We start from the raw sequence: 16775 nt of genomic DNA on the forward strand, positions 1-16775 counted from the left end.
TGAAGTTACTGACTCAGGGTACTCTCACCAGAGAGAACCACAGAGTCTAAACTGCAATTTTCTGAGGACAGATCTGGTCCCTTTACTTCCTGCAGTTACATGATAACCTTATCCTTCAAGATTACAATTTCCCCACTCAAGCACATACCATATGTTATTTTTAAACTACCATACACATGGCACCTGTCTTTTTTTAATCCTGATGGTCAACTTTTCAGATAATGGAAATTAGTCTAGCTACTTATGTCCTTATAGCTACTAGTGTAGCAAAAGAGTTTCCTGTTGGTTTACATAAACAGAAAAATTGTAATTTTCCCATGACTTCAGTGTGGGTAAAGTTTTAGAACTTCAGTTTTAAAAGGGAGAATAATAAACAAAAAGAAGGAAAGGAAGGACAGTGATACATAAGGGGAGGATCATGAGCCACACATTCTTATATACAAATCTTGTTTCTCTCTTTTTTTTTTATTTTTTGGTTTCTGTTTTTATTAGTCTGTTGCTTATACATTCTTAAATAGTGTTCCTAAATATATAGACATTGCTTCTTTTAAACTGTACAAGGAAGCCTGACACAAGGTTCATAACAGGACCAAAGAAGAAATGCAAATTCACTTTTTTTTTTTTTTTAATTGCTCATTATTTTGTTCCTCATTTTTAGAAGGCAATGTATTTCTGAATATCAAATAGCTTTAAATATAAGTCCTGTACTGCATTCGTAACTATTGAAGTGCTTCTGATTTTAACAGCAGATGAAGGTTTACAGCATAGATTGGATCCTTGGAGATTGTTTCTGGTGATGTGGTTCTAGTTTAATCTGTCAAAGGGGTACATTTTTACACAGAAAGGCTTATTAAAATATATATATTACTAAAATAAATACATTTATTGACTTATTTAGTAGACTTTATAAAAATTATATCTGTTATTAATATTTATTTGAGACAACTGCTTATTTTAAATCATCTCTAGCCCCTATTCTTTGTTTTCCTGCTGTTCTGACCAATACACCAATCAGCAATACTGTATGTATGAGAAAAGTCTGAAGAATAGCTGCTTCGATATGGAAGGCACAAAACTCCCAGCTACATATGAAATAACAGTTGAAGTGTGATGTAAAAGATGGAATAAAACCAGATTGGTTAGGAGAGCATAAACTGTAATCTGTGAGAAAATGAATTAGGGAAAACACATTATTAATAGACTTTATCAGTCTATTAATAATGTGTTAATAATCAGTCTATTAATAATGTGTTAAAGTGAGTAATTCTGATATGGAATAACTGCAGGTGTGTTAGGGTGGGAAGGAAGAATGTCCCCTGTAGTCACATATTTATGTTAACATACAGTTAAAATGTACATTAAGATTATCACTAGCATCATCATCATTGTATTTTCACTTAATTACTAATATACACTTCCCCATCCCAGGAAGTGTTCAAGGATAGGTTGGACGGGGCTTTGAGCAACCCTCATCTAGTGAAATATGTCCCTTTCCATTGCAGGGGGGGTGGAACTAGGCAAAAGTAAATAAATAAATATAAGGTATATTTGCAATATTTCTTTCACAATTGAAGGTAAGCCTTAAACTTATAGAACATAATTCAAAACTGAGCTTTAATTTTCTAGAATATAGCAGAGTTTTTTCCAGTTTATCCAATTTCAGCTGCATAAAATATTAAATATATTTTTTTCTCCTTGTATATACATACAAATCAACAGATTATTTGTAACATATCTTAACGATTTTGGCAAACATTGCAAAATATGGAAAGAGAAAGAAAAACACTTGTAAATATTTATTTAGAAGCTTTATTTTTTCTTATGATCATCAGTAAGTTTTTTTATTATTGTTCATTTTATGTTATTTTATAAATAATATACACAAAATTAAACCTACCTGTGAAGTGGACTAATATAACTGCAATCAAATTGAAAATCCTGTACATGGCACTGGAAAAAGCAAGAACTCTCTTGGATGGTGTTTTAACATCAGCTCCATGAAAAATGTTCAACTTTACTGGGAGATGTCACTAAACACGAGACAACTAAGCCATTATCCAGCACATCTTCAAACTGCATGACCAGGAATCTCTGGTCAGATTCCTAAAAGCAGTCATCACATATGCCTCTTTAACATCCTACTGAAAATCTCCAAATTCAGGGCAGCTTGGATAAACAGTGGGATTCCTTACTGGTTGCTTCACCTTATAGTAGAATAAATATTTTCTTCAGCATCACTAAGTATATGCAAAAGGATTGCTCTAAGTGTCCAATTTTCATGCTGAATTTTAGTTTTGGTTTTTCCATATGGACTGGCAGGTCCAGAACTGGTAATGTAATCTATACCTTTAATTCATACCTTTCCACACTGTCTAAGACTTTTTCTTTTTTTTTAGAAGGAATTTCAGAATATATTCACTATTATTTTATTTTATTTTATTTTATTTTATTTTATTTTATTTTATTTTATTTTATTTTATTTTATTTTATTTTATTTTATTTTATTTTATTTTATTTTATTTTATTTTATTTTATTTTTATTTTTGACTGTATGTAGGAGCAGGAGGAAACAAGTATAAAAGGAATCAGGATGTAAGCAAGTCCAAAGTCCAACCAGTCAGCATTGTGGTCCCCATGTAGTAACAAAGTTTTTTCATACAATCAGGAGAAGGTACTTAAGGAGGTTTAAACACTAATTTAAAATGAGGAATTGGTACATTTGGTGATCCTTTAACTCTGATCTAATATAATTGAGGCAGGAAGGATCCAGATTGTATAGATTCTATGCTACATTTAACGATCTGTTCTGTAGTATTATTTCACCCAGTTAAAATTAATATTAAGGAATTGCTGAATACATTCAGCATTGTTGAATACGATCAACACTAAAAGCTGAATTTGGTAAAAAATGCTTAAGATATTCCATCTGCCATCAAACTAAAAATATATTTGTTATACGGTGCATTATTTCCTAAAACAAAACAGAATAACAACACCAAAAAACAGATTATGCTAAAAAATGAAATATTTAAGAAGGATGCTGTTTCAAAAAGTGCTGTATCAGCTCAAATGGTATAAAATTCTAAGATGAAAAGATGAGTCCTTTGCTTAATTTTCCAAAATATACCTTGTTAGTGAGATCCCCTAGTCACAAACTTAGTTTTGAATGATGATTACATTTCCATTGGGAAAAACAACCTCTTGTATGCTTTGTATGAGAACTCTGAGCACTTGAATTTAAATATTTATTTTTAGCCATAGAGCTGCAATATAAATCTAAAGAGTCATTACTATGAAAGATATTTCTTACCTCTGATGGGTGCCCAACCCTAATAAAGGTACAGAGTGGATCAAAAGCTCCTGTTCCACAAGCCAGGAGATGTGTTCTGTTGTATCGGTGAAGGACACGGACATAATTCGCACATTCATCCTAGTTTACATAAAAAATAAACATAGAAATATCTTAGCATTTCTGTTAAAAAGGATAGATTAAAAACATAAAAGTTTTTGATTGTTTGCTTGTGTTTTGTTGTTGTTGGTTTAATATGTCATGTGCTTAATATGTCAAGTGATGGTCTGCATACAGAGAATTCCTTTTCCATCATGTATAAAATCTTAGTTCTCCCACTTTATACTAGTACCCCAGTCTCACCAAATCCATGGATAGACACTTATTAGACACTTATGACATGTTTAGAAGCATGTTTAGAGCTTTTATTTATCACAGCTTATTTTAAGCACTTTATGACTCAGGAGTTAATAAGTTATAAAACATATTTCGTGTTTCTTTAATCTGAAGTATATTATCCAAATCTAGATATTCATTTTACTAACTTTTATTAGATGCACTAGGCATTAAATTCAGAGCAAGAGATATGAAGAGTCAGCAAATGTCTTCCCTCACAAGTTAAATAAACTCAAGAAAAATAACACTTTTTTATTTTATTTGTTTATTTATTTATTTTTAAGGCTACTGCACAACTATTTTGTGTGTGTGTAATTCATTGCTAATCAATATTTTTATATTGTATAACCTCATGCTTTCTTTTAGTTCCACCATTTGCACCCTCCTTTGAAGAAGAAATTATTCATTTTCCCTGAGGCAATACTTTGGGACTCATTAGCGTATTTTAAGCTTCATAAACATTGCAATTAAATTTTTTTTCAAACATTGCTTTGAGATGTAGGGTCATTATCCTTTCTGTGCTAAACTAGGAACAGAGAGAGTGAGAAAAATGTATCCATTAATTTTGGAACTCCTGGGACTTGGTTTATTGGAGTGTTTAATATTATGCAGTGTTTTCTATGTTTTGAGTAAAATTTCTGTTCATTTTCACTCACTGTGTGACATTTCTGTTTCTCAGACCCTGGGTTTTAAGACCCAGGTCATATGAAGTGTAAGACAATTATCATGGGGTTAATCTCAGATATCTATTATAGCTATTATAAAGTAGCTATTATAAAATTTGGCCTTCTAATCAAAACTTTTCTTCTAGGCTCTTTCAATACTCAGTGAAGAAGGCCATACATCTCCAAAAGACAAGTTAATCTATCATAAAATGAATGTGTGAAAGAGAGTGGAGGAATTTCATTTTGGAAAGTTTGCTCTTTAAGTCCAGTTTTTGGACTAGTATATTTAGATAAGAACAATCCTGTGTCTTAATGACCATTTGAAAGAAGTTATTGTTTCAGAGGGAGAGTCTGTGGCAGAGCCATGGCCAGAATACATATGACAGGATATGACAAGATGGATATGACAGGAATGACAGGAGCACTGATTCCACAACATTGGGTCAGGGTCACCTCCAACCTGCATGTAAGAAGGAAAATACCTACAGGGCACCAGCATGGAGAAATCTCTCAAACCCTCTTTAGGAATCTGACATACTGAGGTGCCTCTCTGTCGTGGTTTAACCCGGCCGGCAGCTAAACACCATGCAGCCGTTCACTCACCCTCCCCCCTCCCTCTCTGGGACGGGGAAGAGAAATGGAAAGTGAAGCCCGTGAGTTGAGATAAAGACAGTTTAATAAGACAGGAAAATAATAATAAAATAATAATAACAATAATAATAATAATAATAATACAACGGTGATAATAGGAAAGTAATAATAATATGTACAAACAAGTGATGCACAATGCAATTGCTCACCACCCGCTGACCGATGCCCAGCCTAACCCCGAGCAGTCCGGCCCCCTCCCCACAGCTAGCCACCCCTATATATTGTTTAGCATGATGTCAGATGGTATGGAATACCCTTTTGGCTAGTTTGGGTCACCTGTCCTGGGTCTGTCCCCTCCCAGCTCTTACTGCACCCCCAGCCTGCCTGTTGGCAGGGCAGAGCGAAAGGCTGAGATGTCCTTGGCTTGGTATAAGCACTGCTCTGCAACAATTAAAACATCGGGGTGTTATCAGCACTCTTCTCATCCTAAGCCAAAACACAGCATTCCACCAGCTACTAGGAAGAAAATTAATTCTGTTCTAACTGAAACCAGGACACTCTCTTAAGTGCCTGTACACTAATGCACACAGTATGGGGAATAAACATGAAAACAAGTCAGAGATGTGGATGCAGTTGCGAGATTATGATCTTTCTAGGATCATGGAGATGTAGTGGGATGGCTCCCTGATGGAGTGTTGTAATGAAATGATGCAGGCTTTTTAGGAAGGACAGGTTGGGAAGATGATGAGAAGGTGTTGTCCTTTATGCATGAGAGCATTAAGCTCTGCCTGTGGATGGATGAGGAGCTGACTGAGAGTTCATGGGTTAGGATGAAACGGAAGAGAGGGCTAAGTGACATTATAGTGGATGCTTGCTACAGGTCACCTGAAAACATAGAATAAACACAAGGCCCTCGACAGACAGATAGGAGCAGCCTCACATTCATAGGACCTGGTCCTTGTAGGGGACTTTATCCAGACAAAGCAACAGGACACCAGGTTCTGCTTAAATTGTCTCTGCTTGTACGTGGGCATCAGGGATGGGGCCAGTACCCTTCCAACCATGACTATTATGTGATTTTTCAAAAGAATTAGATAGTCTACACAGGCAGGTAACAAAAACACTGTGTAATTAAATATGTATATCATAGAATCATAGAGTAGTTTCAGTTGGAAGGGTCCTTCAAGACCATCCAGTTTCAATCCCCCTGACATGGGCAGGGACACCTCCCACTAGAGTAGGTTTCCCAAAGCCCCATCCAACCTTGCCTTGAACACTTCCAGGGATGGGGCAACAACTTGAACTGTTCTGGGCAAGCTGAATATGCAAAGGACAAATGAACCTTTTTTAATATCAGTCTTTGAATTTCTTAATTCTTAGATATTTTCTTTTCTTTCTTTCTTTCTTTCTTTCTTTCTTTCTTTCTTTCTTTCTTTCTTTCTTTCTTTCTTTCTTTCTTTCTTTCTTTCTTTCTTTCTTTCTTTCTTTCTTTCTTTCTTTCTTTCTTTCTTTCTTTCTTTCTTTCTTTCTTTCTTTCTTTCTTTCTTTCTTTCTTTCTTTCTTTCTTTCTTTCTTTCTTTCTTTTTTTTTTTTTTTCTTCCCCCCCCCTTTTTTTGTTCTTTTCTATTTTTATTTCTTTGAAGGAAACCACTACTACTACTACTACTACTAATGTCTTATTCCATATGGAATCATATGAAATCAACACACAGAGATACCTACTTTTCTTGTATTTCGTACATATTTACTAACTGGTAGTAGTGGAATATTAAAACATAGTAGTTTTATGATGTGTTGTAGCTTTTTTAAGTAGATGCTTTGCACTGATAGTCTTCTTCATTCTCTCTGTATTCCAAGTATGACCTTTCTGACTTATCCCCTCTGTTCTGTCTCTGTGGTATCTCTGAAGCTCTTTTCTCCATTTTTATTTATTTTTTTCTTAATCCATATATCTCTGCAACTCTTGATCTTTGTCTCAAAAGCATTTTAGAGGAACAGAGATTTTAGGATTATTTTTTTCTTCGCATGAGCATAAATTATACAATTTTTCTCCTGTGTTTCTTCACAGAAATGCCTGAAAATTTCTGCAGAGAAGACACCAAATATAGAAAAAAACATTCCACATTTTTAGCCTTTATCAAAACAAATGAAAAACAAAAACAAAAACAAAAACAAGTAGACACTGCTGTTGACCCCACTAATAATATCCTGTACATGTAACAAGGAAGGATCAGGCAGGAGATATTAAAATAAGTTGTCTTCCTACATTTAAATTAATAAATATTGTTTATCTTTAGGAGACTCCATAGACATATTAACAGATTTGATATTAATAGATTTGTAGAATTTCATTCATCTGAATCTTCTTAGTGTGAAGGAGTTAGTCATCACAACAGAATTTGATTTCTGTTTCTGTATGATTTCCAGCTCTGATAAAGTAATTGAAAGGATCAAAAGTTCTCACACCACAGGCCTACAGGTGTGTTTCCTGGCACACTGGATGAGAGCAGAATGATTTTATCCTTGGCTTGAACTGGATCAGAAAAGTGTGACCTGAGTTTAAGACGATGCAAGTGTTAAGACAAGACTTTTTCAAAAGTCCTATTTAGTCTGTTGCAAGCTTTCAAAAATTTTGTTTATGACTACAATACTTGGTTTTACTGCTACAAGATGAACTGATAACCTTTAAAGATTGTAAAACATTGCAAAAGTGGGTTGTCGTGTCATAGAGAGGGAGCTAGCAGAGAACACTTGAAGTTCCTCAACACTGAGATGCTTATTATAACATTTTCAGACCTCCTTAATATCAGTTATGCAGTGAGCACCAGATCTTTTGCAAAGGAAAATAAAGTTGGAAATAAACAAGAAAAAAACTTTGAAAGACCACTGATGAGTTTTGTTTTGTTTTGTTTTGTTTTGTTTTTCTCAGAGACTTTATAGTGTGATAAATAGAATTCAGAACTTAGAAATGGCAAAAGGTTGATTTTAAGATATAACACCATTAGGCCAATATTCATTTATGTCTACAAAAAATGAAGATGAGAAGGCAAGTAATTTTGTTTCTAATTTAGATTCTCTGCATGTTGAGCAATTTAGCTCACTGAATACTGAGCATGTTAATGAAAATTACTAAGGATTCCCTGGAATTAATTAGCATTACCCATTAACATTGTCCCACACATAATTAGGCCTTGAATGAGGATCAGAGGATCGTTCGCTATTTGTTGGTATTGAAATATTTCCAGCTTTCACAATTTTAACATTTTATTTCCTTTAGTTTGTTTGTTTGTTTTTAAGACACCAACTCTGTATTATTTTGTTTATTTAAAAATTCTCTGTTTTTCTTCTTAAAAATGAGACACCTGACTTTCACAGAGAGAATTTGGGAAACATATGTAATGAATGATCATATTCATTACAGTGCATGTTTGAAGACACACTAGTAGAATGGATTTTAAAAGGTTTCAAATTTTAGGGAATCCTTAGAGAGTCTGAGGGTGAAAACTTTACATTAAATTGGAACAACCATACCTATTTATGTATTTATTTAACCCAAAGAATATTTTCAAAGTATCAGAAAATACAACATATCATGTAATAGTGAAGCAAAAATGACAGAGGTTTAGTGTAATTGCAGCCTATGCTGAAAAGTAGTATTAAATAAAACTGAAACACCATAGATTTTTGATTCATTTAATATGACCATGAAGTTCAGATAGTATAGAAAAACACTACATTCAACACGACACCTGAAATCCTCAAAGGTCCAAAAGCATCCAGAAAAATGCAATGAACTTCTAATAAATTATTGTTGTTGTTGTTACTACTATTATTATTATATTCTCTTTTCCACTCTGATTCATCCATTCCCTTAATGTGGATGTTTCTCATGCTTTTACCTCAACCGGAATATATATTGCTTCCTAGGCTTCACAGTGAATGTGGTTATCATCAAGGCTGCCTGATTGCTGTGTTTTGTGGAAAACCACTGTATGTGCCCTTTCTTGTTCTGTGTTCCTATCACTGTTTCTGTAAAACTATCATAATTTTCAAATCCTTTTGTACAGTGTGAGCTCTCACAGCTGTGAGATTTATTAGGTGTTGTATTTGCTGTGTATTTATGAGGTGCAGATAATGAGCTTGGTGCACTGCAAAATTATGGAGAGTTCCCATCCAGAAGAACTTTAATCCTGTCATGCCAATGATATTAGCCACTGTATGTCAGTGAGCTTTCATGTCTTTTCCTGGGAACTGATTAAAGTCAAAGCAATGAAACACAAGAACAGAACAGCTTCTAGGTTTATTAATAAAATATTTATATAACTCAATTTAAACTGAAGAAAACCTATAGGGCAAAAGAATTTTGAATATATCTTATAATTACTAATAATTTAGCTGCTTTTTGAATGTTTTTAGAGAATTTGAATTTTAGAAATTAATTGGAATATGAAAAGGTTTGAAAAGAGATGGTATTATACGTGTATAAAAAGAAAGGGAAATAGAAATAGGAGAAGTATTTACTAAGGTAACTTCTTTGCTGTCACCAGAGAAAGAATTAGGAGAAAGTTCAGATGATAAGTGTTCATGGCCTGTTTCTGAGCTGCTTTGAAAAGCAATTAAACTAATAATTTAGTGTATTCATAGTGGTTACATATTTTTAAGCTGCAACACTTAGAATTATATCTATGCTTTGATCTATCTGAAATTTAGGGATGTTTGAATCCTTGTTTTTGGTCAGCAGTGAGTATAATTAAAGTATATTTGATTTGTAATAAATGATACTTACAGCATCTCTTCCTTTAATTATGCACTCTTCTGCCTGAAGAGGTGTACTAGGCCAGTGAATCTGAAGAGAAACAAACAAACAGGAAATAATTCAATTGGCAGTTTGATCATATTAATATCACTTTTCCACTGCTCTTCATGTGAGATTATTTTATTGCATGCTATAACATTTAATCAAGTTTCTGTTACATTTTGAACAGTTTTCAAGCCAAATAATTTAGCTAAAAATATCTCTAAAAATGTACAAGATGGTGACATATTTTAGTTGTAACAGTTTTGCATAGGGTAACTCAGCAAAATTAATACTGGTAAACAGATGTAAAATAAGTTAATGTATTGGACATTTTATATAAGTTGAGTAGAAATGTCCCTGCTAAATTGTCAGTGACTTCCAACAATTTCCCTTAGAGTATTAATTTTGAACTACTGATTTCCTTCTTTAAGTGGCAGTTAGGAAAAAAAAAATGGCTCACAGTGAAGTTAATGAGGGTCAGCAATCAACCTCATGGGAGTAGGATCAGCTCTCCACAGTCAGTTACTGGAAGTGAAGCCAAATTATACAACTAGGATCATTTTTCTGTTACTACTATTAAAAAAAAAAAAAAAAAAAATCCATTCCAAATGCATGATTTATTTGGATGAAAACAATGTTAAACATTGACTCAGCAGACTGGAATGGTTACTTTATTTCTTAGAATTTTTAAAAGTGAAAACAAAATCATGTTCACTTCAGTGATAACAGGCTTGGCTGAAAAAAAATAAGTATGAAAAAATGGATGCCATCATTAAGATATTTTTGTCAATAGTCCAGTAATAAATTATTATTATATCTGGAAAACATTTTAAAATTAAATCCATCTTCTCTTAGTTTTTTTTTTTTTTTTTTTTTTTTTTTTAATTATATTACCTCATTTTCTTGAAATAATTTTACCCCCAAAAAAATCCAAGTATTTAGAACAAGTTACAAATCCTGGAGTTGTATTAAAAAAAGCTTGAAGTCATAGAATCATAGAATGGTTTGGGTTGGAAGAGACCTTCAAGACCATCCAGTTCCAACCACCCTGCCATGGGCAGGAACACCTCCCACCAGACCAGGTTACACAAAGCCCCATCCAGCCTGGTCTTGAACACTTCCAGGGATGAGGCAACAATTTTAACTGTTCTTGGCCAACGTGGTCAATAGTGAAGAATGTCTTCCTTATATCTACTCTAAATTTACTCTCTTTCAGTTTAAAACAATTCCTCCTGTCCTATTGCTACACTCCCTGACATAGAGCGCCTCTACAGATTTTCTGTAGCCCACTTTAGGTACTGGAAGGCTGAATTCTGTTGAAGTACTGTGAAGGCACTCATTCAGTCATCATTCCTGGTTTATTCAGCCTAAAGCTCAGAAGTCTTTTACTATTTCATTTGTTCATTGGCAGAGAGGATGGAGTAGGGAACAGCCTGTTCTTAACCAAAGGCCTAGAAGTTAGGAGATGTGAGCTCTAGGATCTCTTGAGTATAAAAGTTTAAAACCACAACTTCAACCACAGAGACGTGCTCTTACTGGTAGGCTAAAATGTTGTAGGTTTGTTTTCTTTTTAGCCCGTAAGTGATACAAGGGGATGTTAGGAATGCAGAAGCTGAGAAAACACATCATGAATGAACAACTGAACAGTTGACTCTGTAAGCTATTATCTAATATAAAGTGTGTAGGTGATTGTTTTTGTACTTAGTCCCAGTGCTATTCAAAATATTTATGTAAACATACTCCACTTAAGAGATAGTAATTAAAATACATAAACAGGATTAAGAGAGAGATTAAATAAATAAATATATATTAAAAAAAAAAAAAAAAAAGGTTGTTACCCCTTTATCTGGAAGGCTGAAAAGCAGAAGCAGAATAAGCAGCAAGGATTTGGTCCTTAGCATACTGTGATGGGAAGTGGAGGATATGTGCATAACCATCTTGCAGAGATGGAGGGATTTCCCTCCTGGGTGGATTGTTCTTATAAAAAGGTTAATGAGCAACAGTAGCTGTACTGTATCTACCACTTCTGCTGTGGACCTGCTTTTTAAAACTGACTCCTGTACAAATCCTCCAAGTGAAACCCTGTTTTTGTTGTTGTCTCAGACATATGTGTATTACCTATTAGGATACTTATCATAGCTTGTCATAGAAAAAGTGTCTGTCAGAAGGAGAAAGGCAGTCATCTATGCACCTTTTCCATCAGTTATGCAGAGTTGTGGGAATCTATCTTGTATTTTCATAGCCAGTTACCTACACGTAAGGCAAACTCATGTTAGTTGCCTGAAGTAATTTCTTACAAAGCTTATGAATCTTAATCTAAACAAGCATTAAGATTTTGATCTCTTCAAGATTCTTTTATACTTAGACCTAGAGAGACTCTACACATCAGATTCAAAGCATTCTTCAAAATTTGATTTTATGTGCATACTAAGTCTGATCATAGTACTCAAAAATGTGCGTAGTAAAAAAAAAAGTGTTGAAAAACACCAAAAAAGTTGTTGTTGTTGTTGTTGTTGTTGTTGTTGTTGTTGTTGTTATCATTCCTTTTAATCATGAAATCTTCACAAGAATTTTTTAGCTGGGTTTATACAACCGATATACAACTTTGGTCTCTCTATGATCATTTGAAAAGAAATGGGTAGTAAATGGCCTAAGGTAATAATACTTTATCAAGGTGTACTTACTGCACTTAAGTATATTTGTGCAATTAGTGCATTTTCCCTTAACTGGGATAAATAAGATTTTTCTGGACTGCATGGATATCCAGATATTAATCAACTGTAATGGTAGCCTTTAACCTGCCACATCTAATTTTTCCTTATGTTTATGCTTTAGAGTCATGAAAACTACCAGCTTTAACTTTGAATTGGTTCTTTGCCAGGATTTAAATCTTTTGGCAAGCTGTCAATACATACTGTTGAGAAATTTCCTGTGCATCTAGGCTGGAATAACATCACACTAACATACATTTCACAGGGCTACAAGCTTGACCTTTTTTTTTGGACATAATCATTTAAGAGTTGTCACTACTGCAGATTACTGTGAAGTTTTTAAATTTCATGTTTAGTGATGTTTTCTCATCTTGCACCACAATATTGTTATCCTTGATATCTGACTGATATAATTCTTCGTTGAAGAGAATTCTTTGTTGAAAAGACAGGAAAAATCTATACTTAAAAATGCTCTTTGAAGAAAGAAAAAAAAAAAAAAAAAGAATTATAGAAGAATTATAGGGATAATAGGGCAATAGAAATGATAGTTACAGATAGGGAAAAAAGACTTTTTAATTGCATCTGGAATCCTAATTAGAATCTCCAAACAGTTTCAATACTCAGTCACTAGTCTCAGAAAAAAAAAAAATCAGGATGGCATGCTGAATGAAAAATGATTTCAAGAAATTATATTAACTTCATAGTAGTTCAGGCTAAAATGTACTACTGTGTGAACTAGTCTGAACTGTGGTATATGACAGAGCAATTAAGCAACTCCAGTTCTTGTTTTAAGTCAATACATGCTGCTTAACTAACACATAACTTGTGTTTATCTGGAATGCAAATTCTGCAAAAATAGCCTGTTATGTCTGGCAGATACTATGTGTATGTATCAACAAATACATACCCACCTTACCTCTTTCAAAGTAATTCCAGTGGATAATCAAATTTATGTGTTTCTTACTTCAGTTTGCATATGTTTCATATACTAAGAAAATGCAAGCCAGTGGGCTTATATTCAGCTAGGTCTAGAGCAGAAATACAGCTAGCTTCACCAGAGGTGAGAATCACAAGATATGTTGTCAGGGCTTTATTATGTATTACAACACCAACATAAATCCTAACCTGGAGTTATCTCACAATGGATCAGAAACAGAAACAGCATATTGAAACCTGCCTGGACAAGCCTCTGTACTTATGAAGGCTTTTCTTCATAGCAAGCCCTTCCTGAACACTTTAAAGCAAAAACTGCACAGAATGAATATCTGAAAAGAGTTTTTGGACAAATAGGAAGTACAATTTAATTTCACTTCTACAGGAGAGGAAAAGAGGTTGTCCTCCTTGCTTGCTCTCAAACCAGTGGTTGTCCTCCTCTAAAAGTTGTCAGATCACTGAACTACCAGCACTGGTTCAAGCTTTCTGTCAACAAAGATCTGCTCTGACAACAATTAAAATTAACTGTAATGCTTTTTTAAAAATAAATTAAATTTGGCAACAGATATCAAATACAATTATCTATCAGTGTCTTAGCTCGTTACAAGCCTTAAAGACTTTAGATCAAATCCCAAATATGTGCAAAGTTTGATTCCAAAGGTGGTATGAAAGGAAATGAAATCTCTAGGGAAAGCAAAGATCACATGGAGGGTACCTCTGCAGATTTGGCTTTACACGTGGTTTCAAGTAGTAATGAAGTTTCATTTCATTTTGGCCTCCATCATTCTTGCCACTGATATCGTTAGGGCATTAATATTAGAAACCAAAAAAAAAAGATTAGCTTTGTTTCAGAAACTTATGGTAGGAAGTACTAAACACTAAGATAGAAAAACTCTGCATATTATATGCAAGGAAAGAGACAAAGAATAAAAATAAAAAGTAGGCCAAGGAAATAGAATATGACCAGTGGATAAGCGATACCCTGTGTTTGTCCAATAGTACCAAGAAGGTCTACACCATGTTTGTGAGCTCTCCTCAAATCTTCTGCTTGTACAAGAATGACAGGAACAGTTTCCTTCCCTAAGAGATATTTTCCATTTTTTATACATTTTTTTCTTTATTGTATATTATAGGTGCTCAGAATAATGTGTGCCTATGATCTATCTTTGAGAGTGCTACTTTGTGTTTGACAGATGCAAAGAATTGAACTTTAAGGAACAGTGTGGTTTATCAAATGCAGATTTATGGGATACATACATAACATGTTGAGTTAATTAGAAATACTTTGAAAGCCAATAGGTCTCAAAACATAAGCATTTTATATCCACTCAGCATTTTGTTGTTTTTCTTTGGGGGACTCCTGACATTCTTGCTAGAACTGACTACCTGAGGAATTACAGGGTCATTTTATGGCAGAAGGGATACATATCTGGCTGGGAGTGGGTTTTATTTTAGTTTTTAGAGAGCATACTCATCTTCCAAATTGTGGAAGATGGGATGGTAATGGATTAAAAAACATAAGCTATTTGCTATAAATAAATAAATAAATTTATAAATGAATGAATAAAAATCAATTAGATCTACCCCAAAGCTACCAAATTTATGGAAGATCTCTTCTGCTTTTCTGCAGCTAGTGATTCATCCTGGTTACCAGAGAGAAAATAAAACCCAGAATCTTGTCTCCTTCTTCTTATACTTTCTCTAGATTAGAACTGGTATCTTAGATTAATTAAACTAAAGTCTTCAGTGAGAAAGAAAAGGTCGAAGGCTAATCAACATACAGTTAAAGGCAGCTTAATACATAACTTTGTTAGTAATGAATTAACTGGTCTCTTGTTTCCAAGAACTTTCCCCAGCATATCTCAGTAATTAAGCTCTCATATAACAGAAATGTCTCATTCCACACTTCTGCTGATAGTGCTGTGGGACAATCAAGTTTTCCCTAGCTATCACTGAATAAGATCTGCACTGAGTGAACACTGGGAAAAGAGAAAAAGATTGTTACATTTGTATTCAAGGGAGATAAGTCCCAGTGAGGTCATGTTTCAAAACATGTTAGGTCAAGTTCCATTTATTTCAGTGTCTCATCTTTTGCACATCATAAAAGTAGGCATGTAAGCAAGAAGAGCTTCCATTAATTTGTCATACTCTGAACATGGGTCTCAAGACAGCATACAGTTTCAGAGTAAATGGCTGATCTACCATTTTAAAACAACAAAAAAGAGAGTAACAAACTTTCAGAGTGTGTCTAGATGGAACAATGGTGATTGGACAGAAGCATAAAATGTTCTATTCTGTCATCTTTCTTCATACAAGTTTACTGCTGAATAGGGAATAAGCAAGGGAAAACAAGCTTATTTTATAGAAACTGCCTCATAAATGTCTTTATATCCCTGAGCTCTAATATCTTGTCACAGGATATTAATAAGTTTTGTCAAATGGAAAAGAAGTTAACTCATATCTGACTATGGAGGAGCAAAGCTCAGTATGTAATAGTGACCTCTGAGGAATTAAAAAATTATTATATATATAACATATAACATATAACAACATATAACATATAACATATAACATATAACATACAATATATAATACATAATATATATATATGTATAATGTATATATGTAAAAAATATATATATATTTTAAATGTAGATAAATACACAAATGGCCTCCCTGAGTATCTCTATTTCCCTATATCTAAGATTGCCTTTCCCAAACTGTTTATAAAAAGGATAAAACATATCTATTCACAATAACAGAACATGCTAATTACCCTTAGAGATAAGGAAGTGGACCAGGATGTTGGTATGAGAATATGCTGTTCACTTACAAGAAGGGACAGAAACAAAAGAATCTGAAACATTGTGACTTGACTCCCCTTTCTCCTCCCACAGACCACAAAGTAGACTTCAAATGATACTTTCAGTCAGTACTTACAAGCACTGACTTGGGGTAGAAAGGGGTAGAAATTAATTGCAGGATTTATCTTGCTATTGCATAGTTTATGTGGTCTCTTATAACTTATGTTTTTGTTTGTTTGTTTTCCTGGTGCTGTAGAAAAATTCTAATTTAATTTTAATTCTAATATACTAATAATAGGGAGTGATTAAGCCTTAATTATATAGCAGAGATACAGAAATTAGGTATATATAATGTGCTGTGCAATGCTTTAAATTTTAGTAAACATGCTGAAAAAAGTGAGACTGAAAAATAACTATGTGACTCCCAGATCTCTATCAAGAGTCATTTTCATTGGAAAAGAAATGATAGTTAGTGTATTTTATTTTATTCTTTTTACAGATAAACATGGCATTAAAGATCATACACAAAATGTTAATATCTACAAGAACTCCATTATCTCATTTCCACTCATGCAAACTCTGTTGTTT

At 33.6% G+C, this 16775-nt stretch overlaps 1 protein-coding gene across 2 annotated transcripts in view; it reads right to left on the reverse strand.

Moving 5' to 3' along the window:
• Positions 1-16775, reverse strand: part of SEMA3E (semaphorin 3E) — a 155188-nt gene that overhangs the window by 60726 nt on the left and 77687 nt on the right. For both annotated transcript variants that reach the window (XM_082783210.1, XM_082783209.1), the window contains exons 3-4: positions 9728-9787; positions 3311-3430 (exon numbers count right to left, since the gene is read on the reverse strand). In XM_082783210.1, the coding sequence (XP_082639336.1) occupies positions 3311-3430; positions 9728-9787 (180 nt within the window). The remainder of the gene's footprint in view (positions 1-3310; positions 3431-9727; positions 9788-16775) is intronic.

The sequence above is a fragment of the Aythya marila genome (assembly GCF_965140915.1).
Source record: "Aythya marila genome assembly, chromosome: 1".
In the NCBI taxonomy this organism is placed as follows: Eukaryota; Metazoa; Chordata; class Aves; order Anseriformes; family Anatidae; genus Aythya; species Aythya marila.